Source organism: Heloderma suspectum, chromosome 1 (genome assembly GCF_057233095.1).
Source record: "Heloderma suspectum isolate Gila_16-S chromosome 1, 16-S_ref, whole genome shotgun sequence".
Classification (NCBI taxonomy): Eukaryota; Metazoa; Chordata; class Lepidosauria; order Squamata; family Helodermatidae; genus Heloderma; species Heloderma suspectum.
Window position 1 is genome coordinate 414,711,783 of NC_139458.1, and position 22,934 is coordinate 414,734,716.

The window sequence follows — 22,934 nt, forward strand, 5'->3', positions numbered from 1 at the left end:
GCATACAATTTGACAGCCAGCCAGAAACTCAGAACCTATTCCCATGTTACTGTGTTTTCAGATTCAAGATGACTCCTGAAAGTCACACGCATGCCTCCACATTTGCTCAAATTCACTGAGAAAGAACAATGGCTGTAAATTGCTCTCTAGCAGATCCATGTACAGCAGAATTCCAAAGGAGAAGCCCTGATAGTCTCTCAGAGTGTATTCCAACATCCTAAAGCAGGATGGGCAACTTGGGGCCTTCCAGATGTTTTGGGCTACAACTCTCATATTACAGTGTGAAACCACTGCATCACTAAATTTCCATGGCAAAGCCTCACCCACTTCCACCAAGAACCTTGCCCCCATAGTTTGGCGGCCAGGGTCACAGCTGAGCTACAGTCATCTGTAGCTACTGGACCTTCTACTCTTGCAAGCCCCTCTACCTCATTTTTCCTTTACCACTGGTGAAGAGTAACAGATTTTCTGAAGTCTGACAACACACCCCAGGTGTTTTAATCCTCTTTTCTGATTCAATGTATCTTCATTGGCGAGATGGAGCAACTGAAGTGACATACCATAAGAAATTGTGACTACCTATGCCTACTAATAGGAATACCAGCTGTAAAAAGACAGACTAAGGAAAAGGTCATAAAACTGATCATTTATGTAAGCTGAGTTAACAAGATATAGCCTACTAAATCAAAAGAAACCAACTACAGCAAGCTACATTTACACACCCACCCACACCAAACCTATCCAGTTCCAAATTCCCAACTTTCCACCTCATAAATGTAATCTACTGTCCCATCTCAAGCAGCAGCTGACAGTCAAGTGCTCATCCTCCTCAGCTGACCACTTGCAGGTGTCTCAGAACCTTGGAGTATTATCCTAACTTGCCCTCTGCTTCCTTCCTCTATACTATGTGGACATTCTGACATCAGAGGGAAACAAACACTCTAGAATTTCCAAAGGGACAGAAGTTCCCAGATTATTATCCGGAGTTGATTACTGCACTGCACTGGGGACTGTCCTTGAAAACTATTCAGGAACTTTGTTCTGTTCAGAATATAGCAGCCAGATTATTGATTAGTACTGGCTGATGAGACCATCCCTTATTTGTATGAAAAGTTCATCACAGGGTTCCAATTTGTTTCTGAAATTCAAGATTTTGGTATGACTTATAGAGCCGTATAAAGCTTGGGACCAAGGTATCTGAAGGGCCATCTACTGCCATTTAGACCTCTATCAGAACTGAAGTGACCAGAGATAGCACCCTATCAATGAGAAGGCCCTGTTTGGAATGCTTTTTCTGGCAACACTATACTGGCACCTACTTATTGTCTTCTGGACACCTAATGAAGACAACTTTTTGCTTGCAGGCATTTATGGGATAATTTTATTTCTGCTGTTAATTCTGTTTTTAGCTATTATTTTTTACTACTGCTATGAATTTTAATTGATTTTTATGTCAACTGCTGGATTTTAAATTGTTTGTTTTATCTTGTATGCTTTGGCTGTAAGGCTGCCAAGAAATAATTTAAACAAACATATACAAAATATTTCTCCTATAGTCTACAGAGAACAGAATCATCTGTGCAAACTTGAGGAAGAATACTTGCCTCCCACCCCATGACATTATGATGCATTATAGATCCATTCTATTCAGCTACTTACTGGAAGACCATAATATCAAAATTATATCAAAAATCCCCAATAGGTCCAACTTGTTCCATGTACAGAATCATCTCCTTCCTCAAGCAAAGACCCCAGGAGCCTTAGAGGAATGCCTGTTAGATACACAAGTCTCCAACAGAAACTTGCTATAAACAGAAGTCATAAAAGCAAGCCAGAAATTCCATGAACACCACTAGTCATCTGAACAACAGAGGAAATTGCTATAGAAGGGCAGCTCTCACCAATGACAGAAGCAAGACTTCAACCTCAATTCACCCTTCACCTTCAAAAACATTAGTGGCTTCTGAACTAACTCTCATCCCACAAAAAACATGATCTTGCAATATATAAAAATTCAGTCAGGTTGTAGGTGACATAGACCCAGTGATAACCTGAGGCAGGAAGGCCATGGGAAAGGTTCAGAATCTAAGGCTGTGGATCAGGAAACAAAAGCTGTTCCCACACTGGGGGTATATTGTAGAATTGCCAGGCTTCATTCATTCACTTTTTAGAGCATCCACACAATTCAATCATTGTCATCCACCTGTATTCCATCTTTTCTAAGACTGCAGTAAATCTGACTATTTTTTTATAAAAACAGACAATGAGACCAATCTCCACAGGCATAGATGCCTTTTGCACTATTCTTCTATCTTTTCTAAGGATGGGATTCAATGGCAGCTGGTGCCCATTGGGGCAGGACAGCTAACCAGAAACAACACCAAGGGGTCAGCTCCACAGCAGGAACCCATTACACAGCAAGGGCATGCAACTTCAAGATTATGAGTTGAAACCAAAGTGTTGGGGGTGTCTCTGACCCATACAGAAACAAAGAAGCACTCATCTGTGTCCACATTTGTCTGCTGCTCCAACAGCAACCCACTGCACAGAAAAAGGCAAACTGAAGAATCATGAGTCTTCATCATGTCAAGATCATGACTGCAACGCAGATTGAAAAATAGGGGGGAAGGAGAAGAAAAATTAAGAAAAAGTGAGGTGCTGAGGGCTTTTATGACACCTACATGCACAACTGCTCCCATACCCCCACGAATTTAGAAAACAAAAAGACACCCACTTATATGCCCCAAGTGCTCCAGTTTAAAAAAAGGTTTAGGGCGCAATCCTATTCAGATAGGCATCCGCCTCCAAACTCGGAGGTGACCGCCTATCCAAAGCAGGGCAGGAGAAGCACAGAGGGGATTGTTCCCTCCATGCTTCTCCTGCCCTGCATTTTCAGCTAGACAGCCGATTGTGGCTGTTTAGCCACGGGAGAGCTGAGCAGGGGAAGAGGCTACTATATGACACATTGGATGTGTCGTACAGGCATTTCCACCCTCCCCACCTGGAACGTCCCTTTTCAGCCGCTCTGCGCTCCCCTTGTGAGAGTGGAGGATGGGGCTGTTCTGCGCTGCCTCTGAGGCAGCGCGGAAGTGGGGGGAGGTCGGTTCTCCAGGAACCAACCATGGAGCGTAGGCTCCGAGGTTGGTTCCTGGAAAACCAGATATCCTATGGCCATCTAGCCACTGTCTAGCGGCCATAGGATTGCTCCCTGCAAAGGATATCCAGTCTTATGTGAAAATATAGCACAAGGCTAAAAACTAGGAACTATGGCTTGTATCCTAACTACATGTCCATGAATAGAAGAAACCTTTTTGTTCATGGACAGGACTGAGATTAAGTTGAGGATCCCACTGGTGGAAGGGAAGGCAATTTTTGCCAATCTTCCCTTTCCCCTGCAGCCCCCCCCCCCCTTCCAGAGAGGCCACAGCCCTCCAGAACAGATTTTCAGTGGCACAAGAGGCTGCAGTAAGAAGGGGAATCAGTGAAAGTTGCCTCTCTCTCTTTCTACTGGCAGGAGCATCTGTGAGTGGAACCTCACTGAGGAGATACTTGTCAGCAGGAGCAAACTCAAGATCCTGGCCCACTGTTCTTGAGTTTTGTTAAATTCATTCTAAATGAGCTATTAAAAAAAAGCAAAAGCAAAAAAAAAAAAGAGTGCACCCAGACAAGTCTCTTTCTTATTTGGTAGATCTGAAAAGCAATCTGGTCCCAATTAGGAACATGTAGAATTGATTCATAGATGAATTTACATCACTTGGTTTTTCTTAACTTTATAACCAGCAATTGAATGAATGTACTGACATCATTGCTTTTGTGGACGTATGCAAGCTCTATTTGTGGTGTCGTACCTCTGATGGCCCATTCAGACATCCAGGCCATCACTTGAATGCTGCAGCCACCAAGTGATGAACATACATGCCGGCCCTTGAGTTTCAGTTGCCATCACCAGGATTTGCTGGCCTCAGTTTTGCCTGAGGGATGTACAAGATCTTTGGACACTTTAGTCACATGTGATAGGGCATATTTTCTCCATATTTGGGGGAATGTTACAGGTGAAGTGGGAATTTTAATCCACACTAACAATTTAGAATTAGAGCTATTTATTTATTTTATTATTTTATTTATTTATTACATTTATATCCCGCCTTTTTTCCTCCAAGGAACTCAAGGTGGCGTACATAATCCTCCTCCATTTTATCCTCACAACAACAACCCTGTGAGGTAGGTTGGGCTGAGAGTATGTGACTGGCCCAAAGTCACCCAGTGAGCTTCCATGGCCGAGTGGGGACTAGAACCCGGATCTCCCGACTCCCAGTCCAGCACTCTAGCCACTACACCATGCTGGCTCTCATGGAATTTGGAATTAAAGTAGAGGACAGGATGTTTGTTTGTTTTTAATGTAGCAAAGGTGGTTAGAGTAACAGGGCCATGGGGAACAACACACAGTTTTGGCACTTACCAATGGGTGAAATGGAACTTCTAATCAGTCAGACTGCGGTCACTTCTTAGGTGACTACTGACACAGGGCAGCAGAGTTATTACAGATTAAGCCTTTGTCTTATCCTCTTAATCCTCATTCCCAATTAAGTACATATAATTGCCCACATTCATCCCTCCTTACCCTTCTCCCTCCCTCCCTCCCTTCCTTCCTTCTGTTGTTTTCCTCATTGTCTATTCCAGATTGTAAACTCTTTTAAGAGCAGGACCCTGTCTATTTTGCCTTTGTTCCTCAGTGCCAATAATACATTATTTTTACTATTAGTGATAATTAAATACAAGACAAAAGGATATGATCTTGTGCTCTGACAGGAATGGGGAAATCACAAAAGCAAGCCCTCTAGAACTGTGCAACTTTCCCCAACCTGGTGTTCTCCAAATGTTTTTGTTTTTAGATATATGTTGTCTGCGAGTGTGTGCTATCTATTTATAAATGTTCATGTATAATGTATTTTAATGGTTTTTAATCTTTGAGAACCGCCCAGAGAGTTTCAGCTATAAGGAGGTATAGAAATGTAATAAATTAAATGTTTTGGGCTGCAACTTTTATGAGCCCTAGCCAGCATGGCCAATGGCCAGGGATAATAGTTGTCCAAAATATCTGGAGAGCACCAGGTTGGGGATTTCTCTCACATACCCCCCTAGTGAATGCTCAGAGCCCTAAAAGGGGGTAGCAACCCGGTGTAGAAACCCCAGTTCCTCAGAATATGCCTCAAAAAGCAATTTTATGCACCAGCCTGGGAAAGAGATTTGCCTGTTTGGGATATCAAAGGCGCACATTAAGGCTGGCCTTACTATTAGGCAGAGTGAGGCAGCAGAGTGAGGCAGCAGCCTCAAGCTTCTGTTATGAGAAGACACGAAAGGGCAGCAAACTGTCAGATATTTAATTTATTATAGCTGTATTTTTACTGCCAGGGAGGGGTGGAAGTGGCGTTTGTGGGATGTTCTGCCTCAGGTACCAAATATACCTTGGCCAGCCTTGGGTATTCTGCACCTTGTATTGGGAAGGAGGGAGGGAGGGAGGCAGGGGGTCGCCATTTGCTCTTCCACCTCAGGCAGCAAAATGTCTTGGGCCAGCCCTGCATATAAAACAGGTAAAAACAATTCGCATTTCAGCTCAGCCTTCCCACCGTTTTAGGAAGGAATAAAGAAAGAAACCGACCTCCTTTAAGCCCCTAGCTCGGGATCCGCAAGGCTCACAACGGGAGCCCACCCTGTCACACCCGCGATAAGGTCTCCATACTCTCTCCCCTCACGGAGGTCTCCCCCACCAACCACCCCAGTAACTGACGGTTACGAACACACAACACCTTGCACAGAAGCATTCAAGCTCTTGGTCTAAACCTCCAACGGGCAGCGCCGCCAAGGCGGTCTTGCCCACCTGTCCCGTCCCGTCCCCCTCAGCGGGGGTTCTTCAGAAGGAGCCCGACTTCGCTCTGCCACCTCAGCAGCATTACCTGCCCGGGGGAGAGGGAAGCGGGGCCGGCCCGCGGCCCCGAAGGGTCACGCCCGCTCTCCCAGCGCTCTTCCAGGTCTACCGGCCCAGGCAAGCCCCAGCTTTCTCCTAAGGCGCTCCAAGCCTCGCCTTCCCTCTCGCACCCGTCCAGGCCCGGTCTAAGTCCAGCTTCGGTGCGCAAGCGCAGCGGGACGAGCCCGCCCACTGAGGGAGCCTGGGAAACGTAGTCTTTACTTGCGCCACATACAAAAGAAGAGGGCTCCTTATGAGGAAGGGCAGGATATAATTCAGATAAATATTTCATCATCATCATCATCATCATCATCATCATCATCATGCTCAGTGACAACGTTTTAAAAAGGCGTATCTCATGAAGTGGACTATAGTCCAGGAAAACTTATGCCATAATAAATGTGTTGGTCTTTATAAGGTGCCATAAGATTCTTTGTCATTTTAAAAAGGCATCTCCAAAACCTCATAGAATAGAATCATAGAACAATAGGGTTGGAAGGGGCCTTCAAGACCATCGAGTCCAACCCCCTCCTTAGTGCAGGAGTCCAAGTCACAGCATCCCTGACAGATGGCTGTCCAGCTTCATCTTGAATGCCTCCACCACCTCCCTAGCTAATTAGTTCCATTGTCGTATTGCTCTAACAGTCAGGAAGTTTCTCCTGATGTTCAGCCGGAATCTGGCTTCCTGTAACTTGAGCCCATTATTCCATGTTCTGCACCCTGGGATGATCGAGAAGAGATCCTAGCCTTCCTCTCTGTGACAACCTTTCAAGTATTTGAAGAGCGCTATCAAATCTCATAGAATAGTAGGGTTGGAAGGGGCCTACAAGGCCATCGAGTCCAACCCCCTGCTCAATGCAGGAATCCAAGTCAGAGCATCCCTGACAGATGGCTGTCCAGCCTCGTCTTGAACGCCTCCAGTGTGGGAGAGCCCACCACCTCCCTAGGGAATTGGTTCCATTGTCGTATTGCTCTAACAGTCAGGAAGTTTTTCCTCATGTTCAGCCGGAATCTGGCTTCTCTTCTCAAGGCTAAACATGTCCAGTTCCTTCAGTCTCTCTTCATAGGGCTTTGTTTCCAGTCCCCTGATCATCTTTGTTGCCCTCCTCCGAACCCTCTCCAGTTTGTCTGCATCCTTCTTAAAGTGTGGTGCCCAGAACTGGACACAGTACTCAAGATGAGGCCTAGCGAGTGCTGAGTAGAGGGGAACTGGTCTCCTTTTCCTCCTCCTCCAATGTATTGTTCAGTTCTCTCAAGAAAGCAATGATTCATCTGTGTGAGGTTGTTGTTGTTTTGCTGAGATTTGTTCAAACACAGTTGAAATCAATGCTGAAAGTTCCAGTTTGGCCACAGTCCAACCTTCACCCCCCCCAAAAAAAACCCATCAGGCAGCAACCAAAGGGGCTGTGCTCTGACATCACAGATGTCTCTCTTTTGGTGAAACCTGGTTGGTGAGCCTGGGAAGTGAACTTTCCTCTAACAGTATGATGGAAAACAAATGTGATTTTGCAAAATCCAGCAGGTACAAATGGTGTATAGTGCCATTGTGCAAGAACACAGTGAAAAGCACACTGGACAAAATACCTGTGTGTGTTCCTATGGAAAAGAAGCAATGGAAAGCATGGGTAGATACTATAGATGCATGGGCAGATTTCAGTATTAGTACAAATAATATATAAAATGTTTATTATTTTCCAATATTTTTATGCATATTTTAATTTTATTTGTTTTATTTGTTTTATTTTTTAAAAAAACAACAACTGTGCTTAGATGGCAAGGGGAGGGAACAGTGGCTGGTCAGTGCCCCTACCTGTTTTGTTTTTAGCTCTGGAAATAGCTGAGAAGGGCTGCTGTGACAGGCCTGGTGAAATCTGTCCAAATCTGCTGCCACTGCCCCCCTCCTCAGAAGAAGAAATGTCCCGAAAATAAAGGGCAACCACCATACCCGAATGGTGTAACTCATGTAGCTGGGGTAGATTAGGCCTGTTCCCTGTGTATGCCTATTTTTTTGCCCAACAGGCAAAATAGGAGCACTATTTTCCAGCGACAAACAAAGCAAAATCAAAACCCATAAATAAATACATTTACCATAAATAAATACATGTTGTCATTAAATAAATACATAAATAAGCTGCCCTGGTAAATAAGGGAAGTGGGAGTGTATTACCTACCAAAGTGATCATAGCCTACTGGCCATGTATTATGGCCCATCATTTTGCTTGACAACCTGCCTCATTTAGCAGTCTTACGCAGGCAGCTAAAACAGGACACTTAGCAACAAAGAGCCTTGTGGTGCTTTTAAAGTAGACATTGTTTACTTGGACTTCCAAAAGGCTTTTGACAAAGTTCCTCACCAAAGACTCCTGAGCAAACCTGGCAGTCATGGAATAAGAGGAGAAGTCCTCTTATGGATCAGTAACTGATCAAAGAACAGAAAGCAGAGAGTAGGAATCAATGGTACATTCTCCCAATGGAGAGAAATAAATAGTGGTGTCCCACAGGGATCTGTATTAGGACCAAGGCTTTTCAACTTGTTTGTTTGTTTATTTATTTATTTATTTATTACATTTTTATTCCACCCAATAGCTGAAGCTCTCTGTTCATAAATGATCTAGAATTAGGAGTGAGCAGCAAAATGGCCAAGTTTGCCGATGACACCAAATTATTTAGGGTGGTTAAAACAAAAAGGGATTGTGAGGAACTCCAAAAGGATCTCTCCAAATTGGGAGAATGGGCATCTAAATGGCAAATGTGGTTCAATGTAAGCAAGTGTGAAGTGATGCATGTTGGGGCAAAAAATCCCAACTTCAAGTATAACCTGATGGGATCTGAACTAGCGCTGACCAACCAAGAAATAGATCGTAGAGTTGTGGTGGACAGCTGGACGAAAATGTCAGTGCAGTGTGCAGTTGCTGTAAAAAAGGCAAACTCCATGTTAGGCATTAATAGGAAGGGAACTGAGAATAAAACTGCCTTTATACAAATCTATGTTGCGACCACACTTAGAATACTATGTACAGTTCTGGTCACCACAGCTAAAAAAAATATTGTAGAGCTGGGAAAAGTGCAGAAAAGGGCAATTACGGGTGCAATCCTATGGGGATAGGCGCCTGCCTCCGAAGTCGGAGGAAACTGCCTATCCAATGAAGGGCAGGAGAAGCATGGAGGGGATTGATCCCTCCATGCTCCAGCTGCCCTGCATTTGTAGCTAGGCAGCTGATTTCAGCTGTCTAGCCACGGGAAGGTGGAGCGGGGGAAGCGGCTGCCGGAGAACACATAGGATGTGTCGTACTGGCATTTCTGCCTTCCCTGCCCCGGAATGCACCCTAGAACACCCTGTTTTCGCCACTCTGTGCTCCTCTTCTGAGAGCGGAGCACAAGGCTGTTCTGAGCTGCCTGTGAGGCAGCACTGGGGGGGAGGGGGGAGGTCAGTTCTCCAGGAACTGACATATCCTATGGCCATCTAGCCACTGATTAGTGGCCATAGGATTGTTCCCTCCAATGATCAAGGGGCTGGAGCAACTCCCTTATAAGAGAAGATTACAACAGCTGGGATTGTTTAGCTTGGAAAAAAGGAGGTTAAGGGGAGATATGATAGAGATGTACAAAATCATGCATGGTGTGGAGAATGTGGTTAGGGAGACATTTTTCTCCCTTTCTCATAATACTAGAATCCAGTGGGGTCATCCCACCAAGCTGATTGTTGGGAGATTCAGGACAGATAAAAGGAAATACTTCTTCACACAGCACATAGCTAAACTATGGAATTCACTACCACAAGATGTGGTGATGGCCACCAATTTGGATGGCTTTAAAAAGAAGTTAGACAAATTCCTGGAGGAGAAGGCTATCAATAGCTACTAATCCTGAGGGCTATGTGCTACCTCCAGTATCAGAGGCAGCGTGTCTATGTACACCACTCATGCCCTGCTTGTGGGTTCCTGGTCGACAGCTGATTGGCCACTGTGTGAACAGAATTCTGGACTAGATGGAGGCTTAGTCTGATCCAGCATGGCTCTTCTTATGTTCTTATGTTCTTAGTGGTGGGGAAATGTATGGCATTCCAAATTTGGTTGCACTGCAACTCCCAGCCAGCCAGCCAGCATGGCAAAAGGTGAGAACATAAGAAGAGACATGATGGATCAGACCAAGGGTCCATCTTGTCCAGCATTGTATTACCACAGCAGCCAAATAGCTGTCTGTGGGAAGCCCATGTGCAATAGCACCATCCCACTCGCAATAGCACCATCCCACTCGCAACTGGTGAACAGAAGCATACTGCATCTGACACTGGAGGTAATATATAGCCTTCATGACTAGAAGCCATTGCTAGCCTTATCCTCCATGAATTTCTCCAATCGCCTTCCAAACTGGCAGACATCACTACATCACTTGTGGCAGTAAAGTCGATAGTTTAACTATATGCTGTATGAAGAAGTACTTCCTTTTGTCTGTCCTGAATCTCCCACTAATCACCTTCATGGGATGGCATGAAGCTGCTTGGTGGGATTTGCAGTCCAGCAATATCTGGCAGGCCACACATTCCCTGCTGCTGCTTTAAAGTCATGGAATTATTTTGCTGCATGAGTTTCATGCTTTTCAGCAGATGCAAGATAAAAGGGCAGATATGGATCAGTCTTTTGAATGCAGCCTCATGGGATGTGTGTGTGTGTGTGTGTGTGTGTGTGATGGTGGTGGTGGTGAAGTTCTAACCTGTGTTTGTGATCACTGTATAAATTCAAGGGAGTGGTTATTATTTTAAGACAAAGAACAACAGCGAGAGTTTGAAACGCAGGTGTGTGTGAGGAGGGACTGGAGTGTACGACGCTGTAAAGCAGGCTTCCCCAAGCTGGCGCCCTCCAGATGTGTGAGGGACTGCAGCTCCCATCATTCCCAGCCAGCATGCCCTCCAGATGTGTTGGGACTGCAGCTCCCATCATTCCCAGTCAGCATGGGCCATGCTGCCTGGGAATGATGGGAGCTGCAGTCCCAACACATCTGGAGGGCGCCAGCTTGGGGAAGGCTGCAGTAAAGGGCTCGCCACACACGGCTGGAGGTTGTCATAGTTACCACTCCTCCCACCGCGCTCGGCTATGACGACATTCTCAATGGCCAAGTACGCCTACTTATTTCCGGAGGTTGAGCTGGTGAGAGGGAGAAGCTTGTTTCGGTCTTAGAGCAAGAAGGCAGAATTTGTCTCGGTGAGGGCAGAAGGAGGGGTGTTGCGGGGATGGGGGTTGGCGGCTCTGTTTGGTACGTGTATGGGAGCCTTTAGGTCGCTTCAGGGCGGGCGATGTAGGATATGGGGTGAGTAGAAGATGTCGGAAATGGAGGTCTTTGTTGTGGGGAAGGATAACAAAGCTTAGCATGCCAAGAGCGCTGTCAATTGTCCAAAGTGCGTGCGCGCTCTCTCTCTTTATTATTGTTATAATCTTACAACAACCCCGTAATGCAAGTTTGGGACTATTTCGTTTAGGAGAAGGGCGAGTAGTGTGTGTGTGTGTGTGTGTGTGTGTGAGAGAGAGAGAGAGAGAGAGAGAGAGAGAGAGAGAGAGAGGCATGATAGAGGTGTATACAACTAGGCAGGGATAGGGAAATGTTTGGACAGGAGATGTTTTTCTCCCTCTGTCGCCATACTGGGAGCCGATGGAGTAATCTCATAAAGCTGAATGGTGTCAGATTCAGGGCAAACAAAAGGAAATGCAGCGCAGAGTCAAACGAGGGGGTTCCCTACTACAAGATGTAGTGATGGCGACCAACCTGGATGGCTTTACAAGGGGATTAGACAATTTATGGAGAATAAGGCTGTCAGTAGCTTCTAGTCACAATGGCTATATCTGGTCCTCCAGGACCAGAGACAGTATGTCTTTTTATGCCAGTTGCTGGGGAACATGCTGGCGAATCTCCAATATTCTGTTCTTGGGCAAAGTGTTAGGAGCTGTGGCTGCATCTCAGCTCCAGGTGCTCTGGAATGTGAATTATCTAAACTAGTCTTTCCCCAAACTGGTGCTCTCCAGATGTGTTAGATTACAACTCCCACCATCCCCAACTGGCATGATGAATGCACATGGTGGCTGGGGATGATGGGAGTTTAGTCTAAGACATCTGGAGGGCAGCGGAAGGCTGATTTAGATTCAGTTTGGCTTCAGGCCTGGTTATGGGACAGAGACTGCTTTGGTTGCCTTGGTGGACAATCTACACTGGAAACTGGACAAGGGGAGTGTGCACTTGTTGCTTCTGCTGGACCTCTCAGTGGCTTTTGATGTCATTGATCATTATATCCTTGTGAGGCATCTGTCTGGGATGGAACTTGAAGGCACTGATTACAGTGGCTCTGGCCTTTCTTGGAAGGGTTATTTCAGAAGGTGGTGCTGGGGGACTCCTTTTTGAGACCATGGCCATTGGCCAATTGTATCCCTCAGGGTTCCATCTTTAAAGTTATACATGAAACCACTGGGAGAGGTAATAATGAAGTTTGGGGGTTCAGTGCTACCAGTATGCTGATGATGCCCAACTGTCTCTTCCATCTAAAACCAAGGAAGCTGTTCAAGTTCTAAATCAGTGTCTGATTTCAGTAATGGACAGTAATTTCTAACACAAATTGAAGCTTACTCCAGACAAGGAAGAAGTACTCCTGGTCAGTCAAAAGGCAGATCAGGAAATAAGGGCTCAGCCTGTGTTGGATGGGGTTACACTCCCCTTGAATTCTCAGGTTCAGTTTGTGTGTAGTGGCTTCAGCCCTGAACCTGGATGCCCAGGTTTTGGTGGTATCCAGGAGTGCATTTGCATAGCTAGTGGGCCAACTGTGCCCATTCCTGAAGATGTCAGATCTGGCCATAGTGACACATGCCTTAGTTTCGTCCTGTTTGAGCTACTCAATAGCAACTACTGTAACATGTTCTACATGGGGCTGCTTTTGGAAAGCATTTGGAAACTTCACCTGGTCCAGAATGCTTCAGCCAGGCTGTTGACCAGGGTTCTGAGGAGCTTGTGCCTTCCTTGTTACAATAGGTTCATGGGCTACCAATCTGTTTCTGGACACAATTTAAAGTGCCGATTAGGTCCCATAAAGCCCTACATGTCTTGGGTCCAGGGTGATTAAAATACATTATGAGCCTGCCTGGGTTTTAAGAACCTTCGGAGAGGCCTTTCTCTGTGTCACACCACCAGTGGAGGAATAGTTAGCGGGGACATGAGAGAGGGCCTTATTGGTAGCTGCTCCCAGGCTCTGGGACTCCCTAGCTCCATCATTATTATCCTTCTGCTGGCAGGCAAATACATTTTTTATTCAGGCATGTGTTTGTTTAAGCTGTCTTGTTTACTGAACTAGGTTTTAACTGGTGGGTGCCGTTTATTTTTTTATCTATTTTTAATGATGTATTTGAATTAGAGCTGTGCACCACTTCGGCCCAAGGCACGAACCCCGAATCAAAGTGGGTTGCTTCGGGTCACTTTGCACCCCTTCCGAGACGAAGTGGAGGAGGCACAAAGCGACCTGGAGTGGGTTGGGGGCTCTCCGAAGCACTCGGTGAGCTTCAGAACTTCGGCACCCTTGGCCTAGCTGTGCCAGCAACTCCAGGTCCTTACCTAAGCTGCTGACCTCCTCCACCGCCACCTCCGATGTCGCTACCATCGCTGCCACCAGCTCCTGAGGCCTGGACACGCGCTGACTCTTATTGCAGGGAGTCGCCATTTTTAAAATGACAACTTCCCATTTTAAAAATGATGACTCCCTGCAATAAGAGTCAGCACGTGTCTAGGCCTCAGGAGCTGGCGGTGGTGAAGATGGTGGCAGCGGCGCAGGCGGTGATGAGAAGGCAGAGATGGAGGTGGTGGCAGAGGCAGCGATGGAGGAGGTGGTAGCAAGGTAAGGAGCTGGGGGGTTGCGCAGGGGTGTCAGGGGGTACCTGAAGCAGGGTTCAACATCCGAATACTGCTTCGGGTTTGGGGCCAAGTCAGGTCAGGGCCCCCCCCCTCCAATCAGCCCAAGCCGAATCGGGCCCAATTCCGAAGCCACAAAGCGGCTTCCAAGTCAGATTTGGGGGGGGGGGGCCCTTGCACAGCCTTAATTTGAATTGATTGGGTATGTTTTAATTATGTAACACTTTATCCATATTTATTTTTGTTAGCCAATTTGAGCACTATTTTTAGTGGAAATGTGGGATAAATACACATGATGGGGAGGCTGCTGTTGCACTCATCTTGCTTGTGGATTTCTCATACACATCTGGTTTGCCATGGCGGGAACAGAACACTGGACTGGATTGGCCTTTGGTCTAATCCAGGGGCAGGGAACCCTTTTCGGCCTGAGGGCCAAGTTCAATTTTGGAGCAGCTCTTGGGTGCTGCATTCCAGTGGTTCACAGACCCAAAGGCAAAGGGGATGGGGCCAGAAATACAAAAAAAGTCAGCATATTGTAGTTTAAAACTCTTACAGCCAGTAACTAAGCCTTAGGAGAATCATTTCAACCTTTTAGAATGGGGGGAACTGCACAGAAGCCAGGAAAACACCAAACGACTGGTGGTTGGAGTTACTAGGGTGGATCCTGGGGAAGGGAATATGGCCATTTGGGGCTGGATTTGGCCCCCTGGCCTGAGGCTCCCCACCCCATCCAACATGGCTTTTACATCCTTAACATTATATTCATCATCATTAGAATACTTTTGATGGTAAAGCCACCCACTGCTAGGTGTTTTAGGCAGGGTTTGTCTTAGCCATGTCATCTTCAAGTGCTGTTCCTCAGAGTTTTTCACACAGTAGTGAGTGGCAGCCATTCACTCATATTGAAGATGATAAAGGGGTGTACTAGGAGATACTTGGGGCGGGGGCTAAACCTGCCTGTGATTATCACAGTGCCAGAGGCAAGTTTATCTTTTCCCTCCTCCTTCCCCCCCTCCCCCCCCCGGCCCCACACAGTACAACCTATTTACTTTGTCCCACAGAATGCAATGTGAGCCACTGGGAGTTGAGCAAGCTGCAGTAGAGTAGCTACTTCAGGTTAATGGACTGAGAAACCAGCCCTCAACTGAAGTTACAGGAGAGTGTCTGACTCTTCTTGAAGGAGGTACTTTGCTTAGAGAAATGAGTTTGAGACTGGCCAGGATTGCTGGGCTTTGCCATAGCATGACACAAACTAAAACAGTGTTCATATAAAACATGCAAGAGCCCCCTGTGGTTCCGAATTGCAGTGGTGATGGGCAAGCTGCATTTCTAGAGACACCTATCTGCTGCTGCTTTTATGGAATGATAAACTTCCATAGAAGCCCTGAGTTCCCTGAAAGATAGCTTGAAATCTCATTGTCCCGTATAATGTTTAGCCTGTGAGAGAGAGAGGTGACTGGTTATGGCTCTAAAGCTGGTGAAGTATAATGGATGACTAGATTAATGGTAGGCAACCCGGTGCCCTCCAGATATTTTGTACTACAGCTCCTCATAACCCCTGACCATTGGCCATGCTAGCTGGGGCTGATGGGAGTTGCAGTCCAAACATTTGGAGGCCACTAGGTTGCCTACCCCTGGTCTGGATTCATTCATTTCTTACATTCTATACTGCCCAATAGCCAAAGCTCTCTGGGCAGTTACAAAAATTAAAACCCTAAAAATGCAATATGATAACAGAATATAAAACCATTAACGAACAAAAATATAAAAACAATGTTAAATATTCAACAGTGCTCTTCTCTCCCTGCAAGAGTCTGTGTTGGAGGCGCTCTTTTCCCAGTTATTTCTCAAATAAATATACAACTTTTTTAAAAAGTTTGCCTTGCAAGGTTCAGAGATTTAAGTTTCATGTTTTCTCTAAAGATCCTGGTGCATGGCCTTGGAGCCAGTGGTTACACGGAGAATGGGTCCAGAGAGGATCTGTCCCAATGAACACGAAGAGCTGGGTCTTCAAGAGACTTCAGATGGAACCCCTGATCCTGCTGGGGAGTGGAGCAGTGAAGAACCTGAGGAAGAAGAGGAGGAGGGCAGCAATAGTGGCTACTTGTACCAACCACTGAACCAAGATCCAGATCAGGGACCAGCAGCAGTTGAGGAAACGGTAGCCAGTACTGAGCTGGCTCTTGACATCCATGAGCGACTCCAGGTAGCAGTTTTGTTACAAGGATTCTTCCTGGGGTTCAGTAGTTGGGGCTACAGAGAGAATCTTACCTAAGGCATGCCTTTGTCTTCGCTTAACACTTTTAATGGCCTTATGCACTGCATGCAGGCAATGAGACTGCACCTGCCTGACCCACCTGTGGACAGCGACGAGGAGGAGGGATCTGCAGCTCAAAGCAGTCACAGCTCTATCCCTATGGATCCAGGTAACATAACAAAATATTTTAAAAAGATGTTTTTACCTTCCTGTAGTTTGCAGGGGAAATCGCCAGCCTTGGAACTCAAGAGCTTCAGTGCAGATACCAAGCCATGCCACATTAAGAACACAAGAGCAATGCTGGATCAGACCAAGGGTCCATCTAGTCCAGTATTCTGTTCACACACAGTGGCCAACCAGCTGCCCCAGTGGGAAGCCCATAAGCAGGACATGAGTACAATGGAACCCTCCTGCCCATGCAACTGGTGTACAGAGGCATATTGCCTCTGATACTGGAGGTAGCACATAGCCATCAGGACTAGTAGCCATTGATAGCCTTCTCCACCATGGATTTGTCGCCGGATCTCTTTTATGACACTTACCCGCATTTCTATCCTGCCCTTCCTCCAACAAGCTGAAGAAGACAGAGGGGGTTATTCCATCCATTTTCAAAATAACTCTTATGAGGTAGACTAGGCTGAGAAGTTATCAGCATCAAGGCTTGGAGTCTAAACATGGCTTATCCTTTCCCAATTCCAACACTCTTGTGTCCTCTATTTCCTACTAGCTGTTGTGCTATTTCTTTCTCTCCACTCTTACAAACACAATTTTAGCAGTTAGCTGGCTACACTATTTTCAGGCCACTAACTAGTGTACATAAGCTCCTAATATCTGTATTATTTAACTGTGGCTGATTATCTGGGTTGAATAACTGCTGAGCTGATCTCTTTCTCTCTCTCTCTCCTTCCTGCTTATAAGCTTTATAGGGCAACAACCACCTTTGGTTGTCGAGTTCGTAGCACAAAGTTACCACAATCCACAAGTGAATCTCCTGCATACTTTTTCCAGTAAACCAGAGCCTTTACCATTTTGGTCAAGCCCTCCCCTTCTCCGTTCACTGTCTGAGTACTGCATGAATATAGAAACCCCTGGGAAGGGGCTATGGTTTTTTTTGTTTTGTTTTGAAGCCGTGTCTCTCACCATTTGGCTTTTGTTAACTCTAGAACACGTGGAGTTGGTGAAAAGGACTATGGCTGGGGTCAAGCTCCCCACGCTGGGTATCCCTGCATGGGCCAATGAGATCTCAGATGATCAGTGGCAGGACATGGTACAGCGAGCACTGCAAGCCAGACAGAGTGGCTCCAAGCCTGAATGGAAGTGAAGACTGAAGAGCCAATGGTGAATTCCCTGCCCACAGAGGAAACGGCTAAGCATGAAGTGCTGCACTTTAACCTATCTTTCTCTGAAGTGATCAGGTAGATATTTATCTTTCACCAGCATTGGTGCTTTGTGTTCATCTTGTCACATTGAAAACATGACCTAATTCATCAGTTGTTTGTAATGCCCAGTTAAAGCTACTGAGTGGTGGTGGTTGGCATGGCCTACACCATTAGGCTGTTTTCCTAGTCTTGGGGAAAAGCTTCTCAAAGAAATAATCAGCCCCTGTGAAATGTCCTTTGGACATGCGTCTGTTAGCCCTATTGTCCCGTGTGTGTGTCCCCCCCCTGGCTATCTATGTGACACATGGGCTAAAGAGCTAAACATGTTGGAGTCCAGCATGTCATCTTTTCAAGAGATCCATTTTATTTAGTTCTGTACATACAGGGACATCTGTACAAAATCCAACACTGTCATACTATGTAATACTCTACTGAAAATAAAGTACACCATATGTACATAATGAACTGTAAAGCAGCTTAATACTTGTGTCCAGGGAGTGAATGCATCACTTAGTTTTGCTTTTCCCTCTTGAAAGGGGCTATGTGAGAAGTGGCAGCTCTAACCCTGTCCACGTCAAACATAGGGAAGGGAAAAGCAGAAACTAGAACAAACATAAGGGGAATTTTAAGTAGAGCTGGATTATGGTAGAGCGACTGAAAGTTGTGTGCTTGAGACGCTCATTTTGGCTTGAGGTGCTTAGTTCTTTCACCGCCGTTCTCACACAGCTTCTCCCACCCATTGGATACACAGGACACTGGAATGAATTGGCAGCAAACTAAACTTTAATGTTAGGTACCAAACACAAGTTCCCTGACCCCAAACAAAGGTTAGACAGAGGCTATATTTACATCTAAGCCATACAGCACATGATGCTCATTAACAGCCCTACTCTGCCCATGCGAAACTGTAACAGGCAGAGAAGTGCTGTGCTGCGTACATGTGGGAATGGAAGGGGGAGAGATTTCCTACAGTCCTGCTCATTTACAGAGCCCAGCCACGGGGAGGGGAGGGGGTGGGGAGAGAGAAAACAAATACATTGAATGGCATTTCAGTGTAGAGAAATTCCAAGTCAACTTCTTCCCTCCGACAGCTAAACTGCACCTGAAGACCAGTGGCTGAATATGCAGGTCATCCACAGAGGCCTGGTACCTATTTGATTCTACCACTGAATTAATAAGCATACACTGAAAGTAGAGCCTCTTCTGTATTGTGGGGTGTTTTAACTGCTTATTTGTTGCTTCAACTGGTGCATGGCAAAAGGTTCAGCTGGCCTTGCAAGGGCCTTAATTGTATGAGAAATTGCTCACTGGACAGTATCTTCAAGAGCAAGTATTGAAAATATTTTGGCAGCAGACAGTGGAGGGCTAGCATCTTCACGTAAAGCAGAGGTTGGCAACTCCAGATGTTTTGGCCTATGACTCCCATCCAGCACAGCCAATGAGGAGGGATGGTGGGAACTGTAGGCCAAAACATCCGGAGGACCACAAGCCACCTACTCCTGATGTATACGAATAGCACTCTCAATTCTGAGTGCCAGTCCTTATGTAGCCAAAACGGCACCATCCATGAATAAGCCAAGGTTTGCAGAAGTACAAAACATCTGGTTAAACTTTTTAAGGTGGCACCCCAAAACATCTTAATGAGGACTTCGTATGTTCAGTAACCAACATAATGCTGACTGATGGGGGTGTTGGGCAGAAAACTAGTTGGGAAAGGGGACTGAATGGCAGCCATATGTCCTAGAGAGGAGGTCACAGAACAGGAACATTCTGTACTGCAACATTTTGTTTCAAGTCCCGCTTGTGGTTAATGGGCTACTTGTAATAATAACCAGTTATCAGCCATGTCTCACTACTTAAAGTCAACAGCTCATTCCCGTGGAAACTCTGATTTGCAGGTTAAGGAAAGCAACAGTGTGGATAACTGGCAAATTCCTGCCTATCTGATATTAACTGTTCAGTCTTCTAAGGGCTAACAGAGGCCACTGAGCAGGTGAACCAAGGCAGGGTATCCTCAGTGAGATGCAGGTGCATCTAAGAAGTTAGGTTTTAGGGAGCTCAGAACAAAATTGCTCAAGATACAGAAGAAATAAAAAGAAAAAATAGCATTAGCGGAGGTAAGTAGACAAGGCTTACATGGCACAAAAGTTTAAACAAGGCAGAACAGGAATGTTATGTAGGGTTACAGTCTGCTACTAAACCATGCTTTCTTTGATGGCCCGCTAATTTCAGTGGGATTTACTTCCAAATAAGTGAGTTTAGGCTTGCAGTAGAGGGCTAGAAACCAACAAGCTTCAGTAGACAGAACTCCCAAAGCTAGAGTGAAGGATCTACAGGCAGTCAGTGGGTAAAGAACTGATTAGACATGAGGGTTTTCCCTTTTGCGATGTTCCATGATCCAGAAATTAAATCAACAGTCTGCAAGCAATGGCAGCACGTTAAATAAATCCCGCAATTACTCTTAGGACAGTGGTAGCTTAAGGAAAGCAGTCTAAGGCTCTGAATTTGTATCCTCCCTAAAAAAGCTTTTGCCACCTCTCACTGCCAGGCTAGAACAGCCGAAATGAACATGAACACAATGAGGCCTTGCCCATAACAAAGAAGGGATTACTGCTGCCTAGATCAGCCTTTCCCAACCCAGTGCTCTCCAGATGTTTTGAACTACAACTCCCAGCATTCCTGACCATTGCTCACTGGCTGGGGCTAATGGGAATTGAAGTTGAGAACCTCCAGAGGGCACCAGGTTGAGGAAGGCTGGCCTAGATAGTAAAGGGCAGTCAAAGTTTCCTGGCTTGCGTGATTAGGGGTGTTTTTTTTGTCTTGTTCCCAGTATGCAAAATCTTAAAGCTGTTGGTGAAAGTGTTCAATAAGCGCTGCTATTAAGTATTCATCATTTAGAGTTCTCTAGAGCTTAGAGACTAACAGCTGAAAGAGAGGTTGGCCTAAGTGAGAGAATCTGCTTACGTGTCCACCCTCACTCCAGTGAGGGTGGATGCTGAGAGAGAGAGAACCAGACCATTAAGTGAGGCTCTCAAGCAGAAGCTGCATTATTAGCTGCCAAGCACACAGATCTACTGCTAATCTGTTTCAGGGAGGATGAAGACTTCCACAGAGCTAAAAGCACTGCCCAAACCAAACCACCTAGAATTACATATGGCTGCCATTGCACGACAGTTTTGGGGTGGGGGCAGTGCAAATAATTACCCTTTAGTCATACTGACCAAAACAACCAGAGTTCTCCAACAGATTAGCCATTTATTCCAAAAGGCAGGTTGTGGGTGGGAGAAAGGCAGGCAGCACATTGTTCCCAAATCTAGCCTGGTCCCCAAGGAACAAGCCTGCCTCAATTCCTAGAGAATGCTCAGCCAATTTCACACATAGCTTCTGTTATATAGACCACACGTTTGTGTGGGGTGGGGGGAAAAGGGTATGAACAAGTGCCAAGAGGCTGTAGTGAATCAGTAGTGTCATGTATGGCTGATAAGTGGTTGAACTCTCAGTGCTTTGGTCCTGGGACTGGAGTAGATTAAAAAGAACACACACACACACACACACACACACACACACACACACACAGCAGGAAACGGGAAGATCCCTGTGTGTAGAATGATATTCTCATGGATTGGCCAGGCTCCCTTCACACGTGCACACAAAACACAGCCTTAAGAGGATAAAGCAGGAGGAAGTGACAGTGTGGTGGGCTATGAGGTACAATGTAAAATCAAATCTAACCTGAAAGAATGAGAATGGAGCGGAGGACAGGCACAGCTCACCATGTTCATTCCCTAGTTATACATTAGAACAAAGTGCATTTCTGTGTACCCTCCAGGGGCCCCCTAGCCCGTCAGAGTGCCTCCTGGCTCGAGGTGAGAAATTCTTCTGCTCTCTTGTGCGCTTCCAGGGCCTTTATGGTGTAGACATCCTGAGGAAGCTCCGATTTCCGACGTAGCAAAACCTTCTCCTTCTTTATGTCCTTCAGCATCTAGACACAAACCCACAAGATGTTAGCAGGCAGTTTCTGGGTTCTGTGCATACTTCTCCAAGTGAGCTTCACACCCTCCTCTCTTTGGGCTGGTCTACACTCTATGGTTTACTGCAGGTCAATGCTAAGGTGAGTGTAGCCAGGGCCAGCTCCAGGTGTTGCCACCTGTTTAGTCAGCCTCTGTGTCCAATCTCTACCCTGGACTGTTGACAGGACGAGAACCACTGGACTTGCCAACTGTCGAAAAAAAAACAGCCTAGCACAGAAGATGCCTATTCAGCTAAGCCTGTATGTATGAGCAACTGGTGGGCCTCTAGATCAGCCTTCCCTAGCCTGGTTCCCTCCAGATGTTGAAGTCCATCAGCCCCTGGTAGCCTGGCCAATGGGAATTGCAGTCCAACATCTGAAGGGCGACAGATTGCCCATTCCTGGCCTAAGATATACAGCCACTGCATTTCCTAACGAGGCACCTGCCACCAAGTAATATCCCAAGCATGGCATCCCTCCCCCCGATCACAACACAAGACTATGGCAGTGCCACAATCAGAAGCTGAGAACTAACCAAATGCACATACAGCTGGTAAGAGCATGAGCCAAGCCACAGACTACAGGTCAACACACACATGCAGCAAATTATAATGGAATTCAGCATGTAGAAGACAATCTAGAAACCATCCTATTTTACACATGGGAACACTGAGGCTGACAAGCAAGCATAAAGGCCAGTAAGTGAATCTTGGTGGAGAAACATGACTACAAATACAACCATCTGTTGTTGTTCTTTTTTTACTTATAAGTACTCTTTCACAATCTGGGAACACCAAGGCCCAGAAGCAACCCGCAACCCGCCCCCCACCCCACACACACACACCCCGCATGACCCTGAGCATGTTCATTTGGACAGAATTCCCACTGATTTCAATGGGACTTTCTTTCAGGTAAGTATACTTAGGATTGCAATCGCTCACGCATACATTCATACAGCAAGACATCCTCAGAGGAAACGTGCACCATCCCTCTGCCCAGGAAAAGAAACCCTGTGTCTGACCTGTGACATCACAAACAGGTCTCTCTCTCTTCAGCTCTGCAGCCGGACACCCTCTTTTGCTGCCTGACTGCTTTCTCTGCTAACATTCACAGGACTGAGTTGGTGGGCATGAGGGGCTTTTGGAGTGTCTTGATGGGGCGAAGGTGTGCACACTTTCCCAAGTGCTTCCCCAACTTGGGTGTGGGGATTTACACAGGGAGAAAATTAGTGCACAGGGTGTTGGGTGAGCAAAGCAGATGTGGCAGGGGTGGGGTGGGGGGTGGTACTGGGAACTGGCAATCTCTGAGCTCAGAGAGAGCCCAGCAGAGCAGCAGTGATCCGGATGGCTCGCTTTGCCAATGTGAGAACTCCTATGGATGCCTAACCGTGCTGACCTGGACTCTAGGCCCGAACATACTGCAATTTGTGTAGGTGCCACCGGC

At 46.2% G+C, this 22,934-nt stretch overlaps 3 protein-coding genes across 4 annotated transcripts in view; 1 reads left to right on the forward strand and 2 right to left on the reverse strand.

Moving 5' to 3' along the window:
* KLHDC3 (kelch domain containing 3) overlaps nt 1-6,119 on the reverse strand; it is a 57,856-nt gene extending 51,737 nt beyond the window's left edge. The window contains exon 1 of the mRNA XM_084829063.1: nt 5,955-6,119. The gene's annotated coding sequence lies outside the window, so the exon portion shown is untranslated. The remainder of the gene's footprint in view (nt 1-5,954) is intronic.
* A 4,970-nt stretch (nt 6,120-11,089) lies between these two features.
* MEA1 (male-enhanced antigen 1) lies at nt 11,090-19,612 on the forward strand. 2 transcript variants are annotated; one of them, XM_084829066.1, is made up of 4 exons: nt 11,090-11,166; nt 15,770-16,052; nt 16,176-16,272; nt 17,267-19,612. In XM_084829066.1, the coding sequence occupies exons 2-4, from the start codon at nt 15,780-15,782 to the stop codon at nt 17,422-17,424; spliced, it is 528 nt and encodes a 175-aa protein (XP_084685192.1). In that variant the 5' UTR covers nt 11,090-11,166; nt 15,770-15,779; the 3' UTR covers nt 17,425-19,612. The 2 variants fall into 2 exon arrangements, with proteins under 2 accessions (XP_084685192.1, XP_084685191.1); XM_084829065.1 differs by lacking the exon at nt 17,267-19,612 and having other exon boundaries at nt 16,176-16,632.
* The window catches only part of PPP2R5D (protein phosphatase 2 regulatory subunit B'delta), a 58,252-nt gene continuing 53,142 nt past the window's right edge, over nt 17,825-22,934 (reverse strand). Inside the window, exon 16 of the mRNA XM_084829064.1 lies at nt 17,825-21,464. Within this exon, the coding sequence (XP_084685190.1) occupies nt 21,327-21,464 (138 nt within the window). The 3' untranslated portion in view covers nt 17,825-21,326. The remainder of the gene's footprint in view (nt 21,465-22,934) is intronic.